This window comes from Chiloscyllium plagiosum, chromosome 4 (assembly GCF_004010195.1).
Source record: "Chiloscyllium plagiosum isolate BGI_BamShark_2017 chromosome 4, ASM401019v2, whole genome shotgun sequence".
Classification (NCBI taxonomy): domain Eukaryota; kingdom Metazoa; phylum Chordata; class Chondrichthyes; order Orectolobiformes; family Hemiscylliidae; genus Chiloscyllium; species Chiloscyllium plagiosum.
The window spans coordinates 81,778,133-81,798,806 of record NC_057713.1 but is presented as its reverse complement, the minus strand read 5'-3'; the positions used below and the strand labels follow the sequence as shown (position 1 = coordinate 81,798,806).

At 39.5% G+C, this 20,674-nt stretch overlaps 1 protein-coding gene across 4 annotated transcripts in view; it reads right to left on the bottom strand.

The window, feature by feature from the left end:
* Positions 1-20,674, bottom strand: part of LOC122549145 (sperm-associated antigen 1-like) — a 138,093-nt gene that overhangs the window by 23,717 nt on the left and 93,702 nt on the right. For all 4 annotated transcript variants that reach the window (XM_043688484.1, XM_043688485.1, XM_043688483.1 and 1 more), the window contains 3 exons: positions 18,771-18,923; positions 4,217-4,392; positions 448-589 (listed from right to left, as the gene is read on the bottom strand). In XM_043688484.1, coding sequence (XP_043544419.1) covers positions 448-589; positions 4,217-4,392; positions 18,771-18,923 — 471 coding nt within the window. The remainder of the gene's footprint in view (positions 1-447; positions 590-4,216; positions 4,393-18,770; positions 18,924-20,674) is intronic.

Here is a 20,674-nt window from a genome sequence, read left to right as displayed (position 1 = left end):
GTTTGTCTCGACAATGTTAAAACTGTGCATGTGCCTACAGGGCTTATTTTCTAACTTGCATTTACCTGTGTGAGGCACTACACTGCCAGGAATTTTAGACCATACCCCTTTGATTTACTTCTACTATGTTGCCACACAAGTGAGAACAGTACAGTAACAACAGTGATCATGACAATATATTCTTCATCACAAAATGTGAAGAAAGACTGCCTTGAAAAAGAGGGATTATTTTTGTGACTCACTTCAAACTATATATACCATTGCACCTAAAGGGTACTTAAGACCAAATAGGGGTTTAAAGAATTCAAATAGCCAGGGCGTGTTCTGTTAAGTTTGTGCATCAGCTATCATGGGAGCTTCTTCTTTGTGATTACATTCCTATAAGTCCTTTTCTTATATTGTACTATGAAGTTATAAATCTTAAGAGTGTAAAATTATATTTCTCACCGGTTTGTGTAAATTGTGCTTTCATTGATTTTCAATTTTAAGCATTCACTGTACTTTGCAATGGCTTCTTTGTACTGGGTCATCTTCACAAAACTATTACCTTCCTGCTTCAAGGAAATAAAATGTTCTTCTACATTTTTACCTGGAAGAATTTAAACAAAACAGAAACTCTTAAAACAAAGTTATAAATCTGAGACATTAAAGATCTTCAAGCATATGATACTGGATATGTGATAGTCCTTTAGAAAGTGATCAGAATATTTATTGTATGTAGAAATAGAAGCACAAAAGCAGGCCTTTTGATCCATCATGTTTGTGCCAGCCAAACAATATATCATCCTGCCTAATCTCACCTTCGTGCTCTTGGTGTGGAGCCTTTCAGTTTTTGGCACTGAGTATTTTTTTGTGCAATGAGGATTTCTACCTTGATCACCAGCAGGACTTGCAATGGTGACATGGGTATGGGGATTGAACCTGCATTGTTGGCTCACTCTGCTCTGCAAAGAGACATCCAGCTAAATAAGCTAACCAATGCTCCCTGCACCTTATCTACTTTCTGGTGACTATATGGACATGCAATCCAAGGTCCCTTACATCCTTCAGACTTCTCAGAATTCTACCATTTATTGTGTATTCCTCTGTCTTGTTTGTTCTCCAAAATGCATTACCTTACACCTCTCCTGATTGCATTTCATTTGCCATTCTTCTGCCCCTTTGATATCCTTCTACATGTTCTTGCTTTATGCAGTTTTCTTCATCACATCATATGGCCAACTTTACTGTTGACTGCAAATCTCTTCATGTGGTCCCTACATTCGTCTAAATCATTGGTACATAACATGAAGTGCAAGGGGCTAAATTCTGAGGCCTGTGAACCCTATTAATCACAAAAACACCTATCATTACTTTTGCTTCCTACCTCTGAACAAATTTAGCATCCAGTTTCTTGCTTTTCCCTGGATCTGATGACATTTTATCTTTGAGTGGTCATCCATGCAGGCTATTGCTAAAATCCATGTATTTAGACTGCATTAAATACATTATCCTCATCACCCTCCTTAATCCCCTAAATAAAGGCACAGCAGAAATAAAGCACTTTACTGGGGTTTTCCAATATGGAGAAAGTAAGGACTGCAGTTGCTGGAGATCAGAGCTGAAAAATGTGTTGCTGGAAAAGTGCAGCAGGTCAGGCAGCATCCAAGGAGCAGGAGAATCGACGTTTCGGGCATAAGCCTGAAGAAGGGCTTATGCCTGAAACGTTGATTCTCCTGCTCCTTGGATGCTGCCTGACCTGCTGCGCCTTTCCAATATGGAGTGTGGTACATAAACTGGTTGCCATGAGTTCTTACATTGATTAACCAATGAAAACATAGCTCCCATAATCTCCAGTTAAAAAGCATTTCTTTGCATCAATTTCTCAACACTGTTATTAGCTATTATTGTACTGCACTTGGTACAGTACTAAGTGCAAGAATGGTTTAAAGGAGCACAAAAATACAAACAATATGAAAATTATTGAAAGAGTGCATCATTTGTTTCTCCCAATTGTAGTGTCATAGTCATAAAGTTGAGGGCTCTTTTCAATCAACATGTGAAGAAAATGACGCATACCTGAAGCCATTATCCAGATAGCTATGGAGAAAGATTAAAAATGTGGAGGAATATCGGTGACAACAACCTGAGACAGTATAATACTGCTGCGGCTGTAACAACCTGATTTTCCTGTTACAGGTATGAGTAATTAGGCTTTTTTTTTAAACTGGCCTGTCACTGTGGCCTAGCTAAGGGAGTAATTGTTGGCAGCTGATGTAGAAACAGTACAGGGAAAATTACAATTTTGCAAAAAACACACAAGTGCAATCCCACTAAAGTGTGAATTGTTTTTGTGAGACATCTTATAAGGAAGGATGGAAAGGCCACACTCCATTGGCAGAGACAAGAGGACAGATGAGCAAATTTCACATCTGAGGGAACAAAGGCATCTCCTGCACAAGTACCTAACCAACAGCAGAGACTTACACCAGAGGATGAACCTGGCCCAAGCACTCCTGGGTTAATAAAGGCAAGCTCATGCTCATGCAGTACAGCAGGCACGTATGCCAGAAGGCAAGAACAATAACTATATCAATCATGCATGTAGCATTGTGTGTGGCATTTACATGGGCTACGGTTGATGTTAGACAGAGCAGAGAAATAATGCAAGGTGAGATGGTCCACAAAGGATGTACAAGGCTGCTAGATAGACGCAGCAATGCACCAGGCTTGTCAGGAGAGGCAGCAATGACTGTCCGATCAACAGTACTAATAGTTCTCAGTTAGTCTAAAAAGCGACACCACAATGTTGGTCCAATGAGCCAACTAGTTTTAGAAATATTTGGAATTCAGGGTAAATACACCTAGATTGTGGCATTCAGTTATTGCGTAGTAAATAATAATTAATTGTATTATATATTATATATCATCTCAAAACGATAGGGTGGTGAAAACATTAATGTTAAACAGATATCAGTCTCAATACACGCACAGCAGTTATTTTGGATGTTCAATATTCAAAACATAATTTTTATTCAGAACACACAAAATAAACAGCTATGAACAATGCCAAAGGAATTTATTTTAAGGTGCTCACATTTCTCATTAGTAACCAGGATTTAAGCTTTTTAGGCACATACCCTTAATTTCCTCATAGATAATACTGCCTTCCCTCCCTCTTGTTTAGAACTATTTTTAAATGTCATTTCTTTGATCAAGTTTTAGACTACACCTCCTGGTTTTGCTTTTTATGGTTTATCGCGTATTTTTGTCTGTCTGTGAAAAAGTGCTATATAAATGCAAATTTTTAAATTGCAACATCATAGTTATGGCAGATATCAAGTTAAGAAATAAAAGATATTATAAAACTGCAAGCTATGTTCTCAGCATATTTTTTTTTAGATTACTTACAGTGTGGAAACAGGCCTTCGGCCCAACAAGTCCACACCGACCCGCCGAAGCGCAACCCACCCAGACCCATTCCCCTACATTTACCCCTGCCCCTAACACTACGGGCAATTTAGCATGGCCAATTCACCTAACCTGCACATTTTTGGAGTGTGGGAGGAAACCGGAGCACCCGGAGGAAACCCACGCAGAAACGGGGAGAATGTGCAAACTCCACACAGTCAGTCATCTGAGGTGGGAAATGAACCCGGGTCTCTGGCGCTGTGAGGCAGCAGTGCTAACCACTGTGCCATCGTGCCGTAACTTACTAGTCAATTAAAGGCATTTAAATTGTAGTCATTATTGTGTTGTGACAAATGTGGCAGTCAAGTTTTTCACAGCAAAGAAAGATAAAAGTTAAAGTAATATATCTTGGGTTTTGTTGAATGTGGGCTAAATGCTGGCCAGGTCTTCAGTCTTCAAATAATGCTACCATTTTTTGTCCATTCGCACAGGCATATCAGACTTAGTCTCATTCAAAAGATGGAACCTCCAAAATACATTAGTCCTGCAGTACTGCACAAAAATGTTGGCTTGGATTATGTATTCAGCTCTTGCAACGTGATACAGAAATCCAGGCCAAAGCCGATCTCAGTTAGCAATTTGACTGCAAGTGTTAGGTTGAAGTTGGCATCCACTAAACTCAGAGCATTTTGTTTCAGGTACAACTGTAAGTACTCATTCTGACCATCTAGGCAAATTTCTATATATGATGAGATCAACATTTCATAATCATAAGTCAAAATTATTTGCAACAATACCAATAATAGTTGATGTGTTTTGCCATTACCATGGTTTGGAGATGTGTGTTGGTTTTCATTAGTCATCTGGATTTTACTTTCAGCAGCATGGGAAATAGAATCTTTCTCCCACCTATGTTGCTGTGCAGATACAGGGACTACTGGGATTGCTGACACTTTTTCTCTCCAGTTTACGCCATCTTCTTCTATTAGTGTCTTAGTTATCCTGCAAGGGAAATTGCATGGTCATTAAAACTATTTGAACCTATCTAAAGGATATTGCTAGAAAGCACAGAACTTAGTACAGATTTTCCAGTTGCGCAATGCCAATTTTCTAACATATATGCGACAACAATGTGTAAACTTGGCAGAGAACCCAATATGCTCGATCTCTGCACAATTTTATAATCAGATATTCACAGGCTTCAGGAACTATTTGCTGAGTTTATGGATGGAATAATGAATGAATACACAATCACATCATTATTCTACAGATCTTTTACTAAAATTTCACAATAAAAGAGACAACAAAAAATACGGTTCCAGGTGCTTAAAAAAGGATAAAAAAGACCAAAATACAAAAATTCTTACAACTGGTGATTGGAAGATCTAGGATGACACATTTTTCCTCTCTTGCACTAAGAACTGATTTGTATCTAAAAGGCAGTCTTGCCGACAGAAGAGTAAAGTGAAGGCAGGGACAGATATTTGTTCACCTTTTATTTTTCCAATACCAGCAGTTGAATAGTCTGACATTCTGGCTCTTGGGTAGGAACCCACACTCTCTCCTGTGACTACGGTCTACAGTCTGTCCACAGTACTTGTACAATGAATCCAGGGCGAGCTAGCCAATTTGATACACAATTGTCTTGACAGTAGGAGGAGATGGTGATGGTCTATTATTGTTCATCAGAAAGTTACCTCAGATTACAATGGGATCTTGATCAGATGGGCCAATGGGCTGAGGAATGGCAGATGGAGTTTAATTTAGACAAATGTGAGGTGCTGCATTTTGGAAAAGCAAATCAGAGCACGACTTATACACTTAATGGTAAGATCCTAGGGAGTGTTGCTCAATAAAGAGACCTTGGAGTACAGGTTCATAGTTCCTTGAAAGTAGAGTTGCAGGTAGATAGGAAAGTGAAGAAGGCGTTTGTTATGCTTTCCATTTTTGATCAGAATATTGAGTATAGGAGTTGGGAGGTCATGTTGCGGCTGTACAGTACATTGGTTAGGCCACTCTTGAAATATTGCATGCAAATCTGGTCTCCTTCCTATCAGAAGAATGTTGTGAAACTTGAAAGGGTTCAGAAAAGATTTATAAGAATGTTGCCAGGGTTGTAGGATTTGAGCTATAGGGAGAGGCTGAATAGGCTGAATTTTCCCTGAAGAGCCGGAGGCTGAGGAGTGACCTTATAGAGGTTTATAAAATAATGAGGGGCAAGGATACGATAAACAGACAAGGTCGTTTCCCTGGGGTGCGGGAGTCCAGAACTAAAGGGCATAGGTTCAGGGTGAGAGGGGAAGATATAAAAGAGACCTAAGGGGCAACTTTTTCACACAGAGGGTGGGTGTGTGTGGAATGAGCTGCCAGAGGAAGTGGTGGAAGCTGATACAATTACAGCATTTAAAAGACATCCGGATTGTTTCATGAATAGGAAGGGTTTAGAAGGATATGGGCCATGTGCTGGCAAATGGAATTGGATTAGGGAAGGATATCTGGTCGGCATGGACGAATTGGACCGAGGGTTCTGATTCCATTTTGTACATCTCTGACTCTATAACAGGATCTTGAACAATTAGTCCAGTGGGCTGAAGAATGGCCGATAGAGTTTAATCTAGAGGTGTTGCATTTTAGCAAAACTAACATGGGCAGAACTTACATCGTTAATGGTTGGGCCCTGAAGAGTGTTGTCAAACAGAGAGACCTAGGATTGCATATACATAGTTCCTTGAAAGTAGCATCACAGGTAGACAGGGTGGTGAAGGTGGTGTTTGGCATGCTTGCCATCATTAGAGTACTGTGTACAGGAGTTTGGACATTATGTCACATCTGTACAAGACATTGGCAAAACCACATTTTGCTTACAATTCTGGTCGCCCTGTTATAAAAATGGAAAGTGTGCAAAAAAAAGTTAAAAGGAGGTTACTGAGCCGGGAAGGTTTCAGTTTTCTGAACAGACTGGGCCCTTTTCCTGAAGGCGGAGGGGTGACCTCAGAGGTTTATAAAATCATGAGGGGCATAGATAAGGTGAATAGCCACAGTCTTTTCCTCAGAGAAGTTGAGCCCAATACTAGAGGGCAAAGGTTTAAGGTGAGAGGGGCAAGATTTAAAAAGGACCTGAGGGATCTTTTAAAACAAGGGCCTGTTTTTCAACCAGAAAGTGATGCATATATGGAACAAGTGGTCAGAGAAAGTGGGAGAGGCGGGTACAATTACAACTTTTAAGAGAAATTTGGAAAGGTACATAGATAGGAAAGGTTTATAGGAATATAGGCCAAATGCAGACAAATGGGACTAGTTCAGTTTAGGAAGCCTGGTCAGCATGGATGTTGGGGTGAAGGGCCTGTTTCCATGCTGTACGACTCTATAACTGTTTGCTGCTATTCTTGTTCCCTTTTGATTGCTCTTTATATTTCTTTTGGGACACTTGCTTTCATCAGTTGTGGCACAGAGTATAAGAGCAGGCAGGTAACGTTGGAGTTGTACACAGCATTGGTTAGGCCACAGCTGGAATACTGGGTCACCTCACCAAAGGAAGGATGTGATAGCATTAGAGAGAATACAAAGGAGGTTATACCAGGATGTTGGAATCAATAAAAGTTTGAGCTGGAAAAAGCACAGCAGATCAAGCAGCATCAGAGCAGTAGGAGTGTCAACTTTTTAGGTTGGGGCCTTTTCATCAGGGCTCCTTACAGCCTTGAATTTTAACAAATTTAGTCATTGATTAAGGAGAAGTGAGGCAGCATCTTGTCCATTTCAATTAATGCAATCAGTTCTCCACTAACACAGTTCAGTGGCTACTGTGAGGCGGATGTGAGTGGTCGAGGCATGGCTGGATTGAGCAATAATGTTGACATCATCTCTTCAAACTCTTCCTCCAACTACAACCCCACGGACCCTCCCAATCCAATATTGCATAAATGCTCACTTTAGCTCCAATGATCTCCAACACATTTTTGTTTTCAGTTCATATTCTATCTGCAGCAATTTGATCCTACACTGAGAAATAAAGCTTAGTTTGTCAAATCTTGAATGACTCTTTTTCAGTGAATTTCTCCAGCATTCTGTTTGTTTGGGGTAGTAAATTAATAACCTGGTTGCACTGAAATTTAAGTGTACAAGGGGTGTGTTTGCAACAATATGTAACATAGTTCATTAGGTGCCGTAAAACAACATAGTCACTTGAAAAATGTAAGGTGTTGCAAGTGAGCTCATATTTCTAAGGGTGTGACATGGATACATACAGGATAACTGAAGAGGAGATTACATTTCCCACTCAAGAGTTATCATACTGCTGAATGTTTCAACTGGTTAGTTATAATAGTTCTTCTCTGCTGAGCCTTCAGGATGTTCCCCTTTAGGATTCCCCTTATTTTGGTTGGGAGCCATCCTTCTCCAGGGTATAGTTTCACAATGAGCACTCCATGATCACAATCTTTCAACTGTTGCTCAGTAGCACATTCCTAGGTCTCAGAACCCAAAGTGTTGACTCAACACAGGTGCTCTGTGATTAGCTGGTATTATATCCTTATTCAAATAATGTAATTGGATTGTGCAGTAGTGTCATAAATCATCCCTGCTCAAGAAACCTTGTTTTTGCAAGAGCTACTCAGAGACTTGCACTAAAATTTCCCTCTGCTATTCTACCATTTTGGACACAATACCGGCAGAAACACGATAATAAATCAGGCAGCAAAGCAATGTAATGCCTCGCATTCCTAAACTTATTTTTGTTAGAACAATGTAGATTATGGGCAACACAGCAGAATAAAATCAAAGCAGTGTATTTTCAATTGTAAAAAGATCATGAATATAAGGCCTTGGTATAAGACTAAATATAAGCAAGGTGAAAGAGTCAGGAGAAACATTTTTACATTGCTAATTGTAAACCTGAATTCATTTCTATGGTTAAAGGTTGAAACAGACTGTTGAGACAGAAACTTCAACAACATTCAAGATTAGATTGTTTTAGGTGAATGAAGGAAAAGGAAATGAATGGATTAGGTGTGTTTGGAATGGCTAAATTGAATATATTCCCTTCCCCTTCATTTTCAAATCATTGTTGCTGGCATTTCTTGACCGCTGCATGTAAATATGAGTGAAGCCACAGGGCCAAGGTTAATTTTTCTCCAGCCTGTCTTTAAGATTCTCAAAATGAAGATTGGTGGTTGGCCCAGAGTCAAGGTGGGATGATTCTGAGGTATCCTGATGGAGGTACAGCAGGACTAACAAGGGTATGGCCCAATCAATTACCTGAAGGGATAGCCGACTGTCTTAAAACAGAAGCAATGCGTTAATTGCCTGGGAGTTCTGCTCTGATATCAGAATTCATTAGTGATGGTTAGAAAAAGAAACTAGTATTGAGAAAGCATTTGGGTAGGGAAATATGTTAATGGCATAAATGAGTTGTACAAATGCAATCTGTAAAATTGCATTGCTGTTGTTTGTTGCCCAAAGAAAAATAAATTGCTTGTGAGAGCAAACAGGCATCGGGGATTTGCTTTATACATCAATGAATGATTCATCAGTTAATAACATTGATGACTTGAGTGAAATTCTTAAATTAGCCAGCATAGAAGTGACACATTTACTATTTTTCCTCATCCCTCTTGAACTAATGGTGCCCAATCCACGTAAATCAAAGTAATATTATTTATCTTTAATGTGCAATACTTACATTTGCTAGAATAAATTTACTTTTCAAAGTGAATTTCCCACTCCCATAATGCAAATACAAAACAATCACTTTAATATTGGCAAAATGCATCCTGCCAATGTAATGAAGATGCTGGTACTCAAGTTCATATAATTTGATTCCGAAGTGAACACAACCTTACAGTTATGCTCAGTCAGAACTTTAATCTGAATTTATCTGATTGTCAAGTAACCATTATAGAGGTTTACTTTATCCAGATGTGTGCCTTGGAATTTCAGCCAGGTCACCTTTCCCAGAGATTCATTAATATAGTCAAAGCCACAGGATCTTGGCATTCTCAAAATAATTCTGCAAGATATTTATATAAATATTTCTGGCAGAATTTTGTTTAAAACTAAAAGATTGAGAATTCTTACAAATGATGAGTAATTATACCTTTTTTTAATCAACCTATTCAGAGGTGTTATTACACACCTCTGGAGCAAGTGGGACTTGAACCCAGGCCTCTTGGTTCAGAGATAAAGGCCCTACTGCCGTTCTACAACAGGGCCCATGACCCATGCAGAGATAACTACCATGGCGCAAATCATCATCTTATGCAGTAATTTAATCAAAATAAGTTATGTCCACAATATACAGGTTATGGTGATTAAATAACAACACACTTTTAGAGTCATATTGTAGAATGGTACAAACACACTTTAAAAGATTACAGTTAATACAATTCAATTTTGCAATAGCAGATATCTTATGAGGAGCAATTTTGCGGGGAGGATTCCCAAACTGAGGATACATTTATTAAAGTATTTCTAGCTGAAGAGCATAAGCCGGTAGGTTCAATCATATGAAGGAATTTACTAAAGCAGTCAGCACAAACATCAACTGCTACACAACTGAGGATGACATTCAATTAGTTTACAAGGGGGGAGGGTCAAGGTAATTCAAAATGTTAGAAATTTCATCCATCTCCTGGCCTCTCTCAATCTTATATCTATCACTGGCCAGATCTCAGACTACTTAGACATGCAATGGGAACTTCTACAAATACTGAAGCACTATCCTAACTTACAGCCAAGCTTTCCGTTCTTATAGACTCCCAATAGAGATCCTACTAGTCTAGGACAATGCAGCTGTATTTTTTATCATGCAACACATGCATTAATATGGGAGAATACAACAGGAATATTATTTTCTCTCCTAATAAAAGGCAGTGCAAATTGCAATTAGAGAAGCAATATTAATCTTGATAGTAAAATAGTTACAATGGGCAGGAGGCTCTGATGGAAGATCACAGACCTGAAACATTAACTTTCAAGAAATAATATAAAACTTGCTTCCTCATGGTATGGTTGAAAGAAACAGTGTGAATGCAGATAAGGGAAGCTACTGATTGGCCTATAGGGTTAGATGAAGTAAGTAGAGTAGGAGAAAGCTTATCTATAGCATTGATTGTTCAACTGAATGACTTATATTTGTGCTGTAAATTATATTGATGTAAAATATGGATGTGTAGTGCCTGATTTTTGAGTACAATAAGCATAATAAAAAGTCAAGATGGTTCACAAAGTGTACACATACACTTTCAAGTGAAGCAAGAGAAGGAAGATTGCAATGTCAATCAGTGCATAAAGCTGACCTGACAAGAACATCGACATTTTGGAGTTCAAAGTTCCAACTAGTGCTCTCTCTTACTTACTTGCAAGACTGAACACATGTTCAGCAATAAGAAAAACATCCACACTTGTCCTATTTAAAGGGATCATCAAATACTTTCAAATTAGTTGCAGATTTATTTCTACTAGAGGGAAACAAAACTGCAGATGCTGGAATCCAAAGTAGACAAGCAAGAGGCTGGAAGAAAACAGAAAGCCAGGCACCATCAGGAAGTGAAGAAGTCGATATTTCAGGTGTAACCTTTCTTCAGGACTGGGGGTGGTGTAAGGAGAGCTGCAGATAAATAGGGTGGCAGGGACAGGGTGGTGAAGTAAGGATAGGTGAAGATAGGTAGAGGGTACGACCGGTCAATGGGAGGAATGAATTCGATAGGTGACTGGGAGGGGTGGCAGGAGGGGGAAAGGCTGAGAAGGGAATCGGGGGAAGGGACAAACAGTCCTTCCAAGTGAGAAAGAGGTTCACCTTCCTCTCTTCCAACCTAGTTTATTGCATCAGGTGCTCCCGATGTGGTCCTCTCTACATTAGGGAGACCAAACGTAAATTTAAGGAACGGTTTGCTGAGCATCTCATCCTGCAGGGACTGACCGGATCTCCCAGTCACCATGCATTTTAATTCCCCGTCCCACTCCCTTTCCGACATGACCATCCTTGGCCTCCTCTATTACCAAAGCAAACCAAATTGCAAATTGGAGGAACAACACTTCATCTTCTGCCTGAGCAGTCTACAGCCCGGAAGACTCAACATTGAGTTTTCCAATTTCTAATAAGCTTCCTTCCCTTCCCCTGACTCCCTTCCCAGCCCCTCCCCCTCCATTCCACTCCTCTCAGCCACCTCATGGATTCATTCCTCCCATTGACCAACCAGGTCATACCCTCTGCATGTCTTCACCTATCCCCACCTTCACCACTCTGCTCCCGCCACCCCCTTCATCTGCACCTCTCCCTGCACCCACCCCTAAGCCTGAAGATTGATTTCTACTAGCTATTGTTAGTGTACAGGTATACAGTGTTTTTCAAAGTTATTTACAGTTGCTGAAGCCTACAAAGAATGATGTGATAAACTTGATCCTGACGTCATGTCATCTGCACGATAAGATCGAAGACATGGTACAGTGGTAGGTATCTTTTTTCAAACACAGCATCATTAAAAGAATGAGAAGAGGGACAGGAGCAGATGGAGAGCAGGACTCATCAGAAAGCCATACATGCCCAGGATGGTCAGTGGGCAATACCCTTCACTGAATATCAACAAGGAACAACATGCGATATGTGTGTGCCGTCTGAAGTCTGCTACATTTGAACAAGAAAGGATTGAACGATTAATCATATCCTGGTAACAGTAATAGAGTCATGGAGTCAGAGTCATACCGCATGGAAATAGACTCTTTGGTCCAACTCATCTGTCCAGACATCCCAATCTGACCCAGTCCCATTTGGCCGATATCCATCTAAACAATTCCTACACATATACTCAACCGGACGCCTTTTAAATTATACTCACCTCCACCAATTTCTCTGGCAGCTCCAGACACACACCGTCCTCTGCATGAAAATATTACCCTCAAGTACTTTTTAAGTATTTCCCCTCTCACTTAAACTATGCCCTCTAGTTTTGGACTCCCCTACCCAAGGAAAAAGACTTGGCTATTAACTCTATTTATGCTCATGATTTTATAAACCTCTATAACGTCACCTCTCAGTTTCCCTTGCTCCAAGGAAAAAAGCCCAGTCTCTCCATATAGTTCAAACCCTCCAGTCCTAGCAACATCCTTGTAAATCTTTTCTGCACCCTCTTGAGTTTAACAACATCCTTCCTATTGAAGCGTGACCAGAACTGTATGCAGTATTCCAAACGTGGCCTCACCAATGTCCTATAAACCCACAACATGACCTATACTTAATGTTATAACCAATAAAGGCAAGCATGCCAAACACCTTCTTCATTACTCTATCTACCTGCAAACTCCACCTTCAAGGAGCTATGTGCCTGCACCCTATTTGCTTGGCAATATTCCCTAGGACCCTACCATTTACTGTGTAAGTCCTGCCCTGGTTTGCCTTACCAAAATACAACACATCACATTTATGCAAGGTAAATTCCATCTGGTCCTCGGTCCTAGGCTCTACACCTCTCTCTCTACCTCTCTTTCTTCCTTTAATACATTGCTTAAAACATACTCTTTGATCAAGGTTTTTGCTTTCTAATGCAAAGTGCTTTGAAATGTTTTATTATGTTAAAGGTACTACATAAATCTAAGCAGTTGCTGTTTAGGCTACTCAATACTTAATATCAAAGAGTCAACTCAATTTGGGATCCCACAACTTGGCAATATATTCTTAACGTGCAGTGAGAATGTAGCTTTTCCTACTTCAGTAGAAAGTATATTGTTTCATTTACAGGCTCTCTCTAAAAATATCAGTCAGAGGTAGGCAATCACTTTTAAATTTCAACTGCTTGAACATCCCTCATCCAGCAGAAATGGGCCAGCCAGTAGTTGCTGTTTACGCAGGCAATAATTACTAACCACAACTAGCAATAGGTGCATGCTGTTTTATTTAATCAAGTTAATTTATATGTTTAGTCTTGTTTTCTCACTGCTTCACCAACCATTACTTATTTTTAGGACTCTGTCAAACATGAGCCCTAAAGCAGGCAAGTTGCAGCAACACAATGAACAATTTAAATCAATGTCTCTCACAGTATGACAGCCAAGAACATAAAATCAGTCTTCAAGTACAGATAAAAGTAACTGCACTGTAATTTGGGCCTGTGATTTATTTTAAAATATATTCCTGGTAGTGAACAACTGAGTTCTTGCAGAGACATTGTGAAAATATAATCATCAGATTTAAATAGATCAAAGCTCTAAACTATCTTCTCAATAATTTCCCTTTTATTCTTGTGCACTGGATCACCAAACTGATGATACTGTCAAAAACCTGTGAAAAAACTCAGGGTTTGAGAATGTACAGGTAAGCATGGGTGAACAAGCAAAAGGCAAACAGAATGTTTGGAAGACAGAAGTATTGAGATCACTCAATAGTCATGGCAGCAGTGTAGACTAGAATTGCATATTTTACACATTTGCTACCAGATATTCCCCAAATGACTCTACTGGGTTTAGTCCTTTTAAATTGAACTATGGTTACGTAGTAAGGGATCTATTAAAATTGATTAAGGAAAAGTTTCTAGGCAAAGAAGAGGAATCCTCAATGTTGGATTATGGACTCTCCTGAACATGCAAAGTAGCACAGGAGCATTTAGAAACTTCACAGTCAAAAATGGAAGAATGAGCAGGCAAACATGCTAAAACCAGAACATTTGAAAGCACAAATCAGTGATCTATAAAGGCAGTTAGGAGGGTTAGTAAAGTAACTTATCTGGTAGATACTCCTGATTGCAGAAAGAACAATCGATTATATCACATAAGCATGTTTAATACATATCATCATAGAAAACAAGTTAAGAAAGAGCAGGTATGACAGATGGTAAGTCGTGAAGTTTAATAGGGAAAGTGAGAATGAGATAAAAGCAAGATAGATAATTCACAAAGTCAATCTCCTACAATCTGACTAGTGAGGCGGAAATACTGGGATGGTTAGACAATGTATTTTTGTAATTAGAGGATAGACAATGTGAAGATCCAGTAAGGTTACCTAGGAAATTGAAAGAAAACTGTAGAGACGTATAATGTTAACCACAAATGGTGTGGGTGTAGGGGTTACAGTACTGATAAAATAATATTGCTATCAGTCAAGCCTGGAAAAACAAGCTCAGGTGAAAATGGGGATTCAATATATGCTGGAAAATCACCTGGACCTGCCAAATCTGGAGTTAACCAGATAGGGCAGCACACTGGCTCAGTAGTTAGCATTGCTACTTCACAGCGCCAGGGAGCAGAGTTTGATTCCACCCTTGGGTGACTGTGGAGTTTGCACATTCTTCCAATGTCTGCATGGGTTTCCTCCCACAGTCCAAAGAGGATTGTCCAAGTTGAATTGCTCATCGTCCAGGAGTAGGTTGGTTGGGTGAATGATGGAAAGTGTGTGTGTGTGTAAGAGAGAGGTTGGGATCTCTTTGGAGGGTCGGTATGTCCTGCATCCATACTGTACGGATTCCATTATTCCAGGTTGATTAATAGATTCTGCGCAGATTACAGAAAAATGAATGCCCTCACAAAAATAGATCATTCCCAATGCCTTGCTTAGGAGATTGTATAAAAAATGCTCAGCTAAGTTTCATAGACTTACGACTCAAGTTGTAGCTGAAGTGCCTAACTTTGTAGTTTATGCGTATATTGTAATTTACAGTATCAACTGGGAAGAACATATAAAGCAATGAGAAGATCTGTTGAAGCAATTATAGTTAGCTGCCTTAATAATAAATTCCACCAAGCAAATGCGCTTCAATGAGGGTAAATGACTTTGGGCAAGAGCAAGTTTTGCCAAGAACTGAATCTGTTCAAATTTCCTGTTCCTAAGATGTAACAGGAAATCATGAGATTTCTGGGAATGTACGGGTGTTATTGGAAATCTGTGTCTAAACTTCAGCACAATAGCTGTACCTAACAAATTTGTTATGAAAACATGATGTAGAGGTGTTGGTGTTGGACTGGGGTGGATAAAGTTAAAAGTCATACAATATCAGGTTTTTTGGAAGTATAGCTTTCAGAGCACTGCTCCTTCCTACTTGTAAATAAACCTGTTGGACTATAACTCGGCGTTGTGTGAAATATTAACATTATGAAAACAGGCAAAGAGGATATGGACAGCAGAATGTCAAGCAATCTTTGGCACGTTGACAGTAGTTCTAACAACTGAACCAATGCTGGCTGTCCTGACTTTATGAAACCTTTTAAAATGACAACTGACACTAGTGGCTCAGGTAAGTTATCATCTTGCAATAGCACTGGAATCGGGAAGAGGCCAAATGAGGTCCTTATTAAGAAATCAAATTAATATCAGAGATGCTGTACAGTGGAAAAGGAGACTTTGTAATTATTATTGGCTCTTCAACATTATGAAGTTTATGTCTGTTGCGGGTGCAAAGGAACAATAGTATACAGGCATAATTCCTTAACTTTTGTAATGAAATTCAAAACAAAAATGTGAGATGGAGCTTATTAACTGAACTATTTAATGTTTGAAAAAATATTTATGTCATGGAAAAGGTAAAGTAATAGCCCACATGTTATCAAGAATGCGACTGTACTTTATAAAATTTAAAATTTGGAAGGAACATCACAAGAAATTGGAGATGATCATTTATCTGGCATGCATGTTAACTGCCACTTGTCAACCCAAGCCAGGATATTATCCAAATTTTATTGCTTTCAGTATCTGAGATGTTGAGAACATTGTGCAATCCTTGGCAAACATCCCAACTTCTGATCTTGTGGAGGGGAGGTCATTGATAAAGCAGCTAAAGATCTTGAAACTAGCATACAACCTTAAGGAACTCCTGCAGAGATGACTTGGAGCCAAGATGACTGACCTACAACAACCACAACTATCTTTTTATGTGCCAGGTAGGATTCCAACCAACATAGAGTTTATCCCCTGATTATGCACTGATTTCAGTTTTGCTTGGGCTCCTTGATGCCACACGTGGTCAAATTGATATCAAGGGCTGTCACTTACACCTCACCTCCGAATTCAGCTCTTTTGACCATGTTTGAACCAAGGTTGAATGAGATCAGGAGTTAAGTTGCCCTGGAGGAACCTAAACTGGGCTTCACTGAGCAAGTTATTGCTCAACAGGTGCTGCTTGATAGCTTTGTTGATGACATTTCTCATTACTTTACTGATGATAGAGAGTAAATGGATTTGGCGGTAATTGGCTGGGTTGGATCTGTCCTGCTGTGTGTGTCCAGGACATGCCCAGGCAATTTCCTATATTGTCGTTTGAATGCCAGCATTGTAACTGCATTAGAAGAGTTTGACTAGGGATGTGGTAAGTTCTGGAGCACACGTCTTCAGCATGGGTGCTAAAATGTTGTCAAGGCTTTTGGTGCGTTCAGTGCTTCCAACTATTTCTTGGATATCACATGGAGTGAATCGAATTGGCTAGAGATTCGTATCTGTAATGCTGGGGAATAGTGGAGGAGCCTGAGAAGGATCTTCCACTTGGCACTGCTGGCTGAAGATTGTTGCAAATGCTTCAGCCTTATCTTTTGTACTTGTGTGTTGGGTTCTTCCAACATTGAGGATGAAAATATATGTGAAGCCTCCTCCACTGAATTGTTTAATTGTCCACCACCTTTCATTACTAGATGTGGCAGGAGTGCAGAGCTTACTTCTGATCCACTGGTTGTGGGATCACTTAAATCTACCTATCACCTCCTGCTTATGCTATTTGGCATGCACATGGTCCTGTTTATAGCTTCACCAGGTTCACACCTCATTTTCAGGTATGCCTGGTGCTGCTCCTGGCATTCCCTCCTGCACTCTCCATTGAACCAGGGTTGATCCCCTGGTTTGATGGTAATGGTTGAGTGGGGATATGCCAGGTCACGAGGTTACAGATGTGTTGGAGTACAATTCTGCTGCTGATAGCCCACAGTGTCTTGTGGATGCCTAGTCTTGAGTTGCTAAATCTGTCCCAAATCTGTCCCATTTAGCATGGCGATAGTGCCATACAACACAATGGAGGTTATTCTCAATGTGAAGGTGGGACTTCGACTTCTTGCAGTGGTTATTCTTACCAATACTGTCATGGACAGTTGCGCCTGCAGATGATAGACTGGTAAGGATGAAATTAAGTATGTTTATTTCTCTTGTTGCTTTCCTCACCACCTACTGCAGACTCAGTTTAGCAGTTACGTTCTTTAGGACCAAATCAGCTTGATAAGTAGTGCTGCTGCTGAGCTGCTCCTGGTGGTGGACATTGAAATGCCTCACCCACAGTACATTTTGTATCTTTGTCACACCCAGTGCTTCCTCCAAGTGCAGTTCAACATGAAGGAATACTGATTCTTCAGCTAAGGAAGAACAGTAACTGATAATCAGCAGGAAGTTTCCTTGCCCCAGGTTTAACCTGAAGGTATGAGACTTCATGGGATCCGGAGTCAATGTTGAGTACTCTCAGGGCAATTTCCTTCCCATTGTATACCATTGTGCTGCCATCTCTGCTGGGTCTGTTCCGCTTGTGGGTTGGACATACCCAGGGATGTTAATGGTGTTGTCTGGGTCATTGTCTGTAAGTTATGATTCTATGAGTATGATATATCAGGCTGTTGCTTGACTAGTCTGTGAGACAGCTCTCCCAGTTGTGGCACTAGCCTCCAATGTCAGTCAGGTGTACTATGGATGATTAACAGGGCTGCTTGAGCTGTTGTCTTTTCTAGAATGTCTAGATCAATGCCAGGTGGTCCATACTGTTTCATTTCTTTGTTCAGATTTGTAGTGATTGATGCAACTGAGTGGCTACCTTGGCCATTTGAGAAGGCAGTTGAGAGTCAATCACGTTGCTGTGGGTCTGGAGTCACATGTAGGCCAGGCCTTGTGAGGAGAGATGTATTGAGTTGATGTATATCCTCCCAACTTTCCTTCACAAAGTGAAATTCGATTTTAGAAAAGGTGACCCCACCTTCTCATCATATCCTTCAGTCTCTTCTCAATCCAGAAACCTACTTAACTGCCTATTAATCACATCATTTTGGTTTTACTTCAACAACTTTGATTGCTAACTAACGGTTTACATCATTCGTCCTATGGTTCCTAAAATTTTCCCTGAAAGTTATGGTAAAAGGCCAAGAGAAGCTATGTAAGTTAAAGATGAACGAGGGCATTATAGGTTAAAAATCTGTTTGACTTTAAATTTTCAAAAGCTCGAACGCTAGTAGGCCCTCACCATGTAAAATATGACTCATTTTTGTTGATTGAGGCAAGTGAAAACAAAATATTTAGGCAAAGCAGGACAAAACTTGTATAAAAGTCCAAGGGCTGGGTGATTAAATATTATGCAAGTATGAAGTATTTACCTCTAATCTTCTATACACTAACAAAAAAAAGGTCAGCCATTACATTAGTTAAATGTATAAATGCTCACCTGTTGACACTGTCATTTGCAAGTTGGATCCGGCTATCCACCTGAAGTACTGTTTTATAATCCACATAAGCCTGCCGATAACGTTCTAGGGATTCATAAGCCATGGCCCGTCGCAAGAGAGGTTTCACCGAAAATGGCTGCAGCTCTAAAGCTCTAGGGAAATAAAATCAAACTATTACACAGTATTCACAGCGCAAGGAAAAGGCCAACAGATCCATCCCAGTGCTTCTGCCTTACACAAGTCTCCACACATCCTCTATCATCTGATTTCATCAACATACCTTCCTGTTCTTTTCTCCCTCGTTTATCTAGCTGCCTCATCCAAGGCATTAACATGAATCATTTCAGCTGCACACTGTGGTGTCAAGCTCCATATTATGAAATATTATGTCACGGTAGTAGCAACTTGTAAACTTTTCACTATACTCATGTGAGTACATGTGATAATAAATCTAAGCATAACTCTAATTCTATTAGTGCTGGTGTTTGAATACATTCCTTCAGAAAATGTAACATTAATCTAGCCTTTTATGCCATTTGACTGTCACCCATGATTTCTTTGGAATTTAAAATGTGGCCAAAATATAATGGTTGGGACTTCCCATATTGGTCTTTTTTTTCTCCGAGTTCTTCAACTTCTCCTTCATTAACTGTTAATTATTTTCATTTGTCTCTTCTACCCAACTCCCACAAAGCAAGCAAGAATGATTGCAGTGGATTAGATAGAGTACTATACACTGGCAGCCTTTAATGAGAGATATATAGTTATAGACTGAGAAGAAAGTAGGTGTTTTATTTGCCTCATATGCCACTAGATGCCAGAAAAAAAAGAACTGGTTGGCGAGGCAGCAATTGTGAAATGAGATCAGGGTGGAATATGCTGACTAACGAATATCACACGGTCAAGAGAAGTTTCTTTATTAGATTACAAAAAGGGAAAAGGGAGAAAAACTGGGGTACACATTACATTAAAAAAAAAACTAGAAAGACCAGTATAACTGTTACATTGAAAAAGTCATTTTTAAAAATATAGATATTTTTATTGAAAATTTAACATGTTTTTACAAATTTACAAAATAAAAAACACAAATACAAACATTAATATACAAATATTATATTAAATAAATAATAACCAAAACCTATCAAACAAAAAGATAAAAAAAAGAGAAAACAAAACTCAACTAACTACTAATCTAACCTATAACTAACCAGAACGTATAATAAAATATCTTACATTACTCAAGAGAAAAAAAAGGATAACATAGTAATTAAAAAGTGAAGTACATGCTCGGAACGAATTAACATCAAGTCATAATAAAACCCATATTCATGCGGGATACCTCCCCCAAGGGGCCTTGGACCAGCCAGAACTGCTACCACAACTAGATGAAAGCCCTTGACAAAATGGCCAAAATATCTATATTTATATAATTCAGGAAGGGCTTCCATGTTTTATAGATTAATTCAGTTTTTGGTGCAAGATATTTGTAAGGAAGTCAAGGGGAATACATACCATGATTAACCTGGGCCAATTCAGAAGTCTTGGAGGGCCCTCAGCTACCCAGTTTACTAAGATATTTTTCCTTGCAAAAAAGGAGAGAACAGAAAATAATTTCCTCCCGTGCACATCCAGGGAAGGCAAGCTCGAAAAACCCAGGAGAAGAGACACTCTAATTTCCGATCCCAAGATTTCTGATAAAGCATTTGCTACTCTGACCCAGTATTTGCAGATCTTATGACATGTCCATAAGCAGTGTGTGAGAGTGCCCACCCCTATTTTACATTTGGGACACACTGGAGATGCTCCTGCCCTAAATTTTGGCAATTGTTCCGGTGCTATACGAGTCCTATGGAGTATCTTTAACTGAATGGCCTGGGTTCTATTACAGATGGAGATTTTTCTA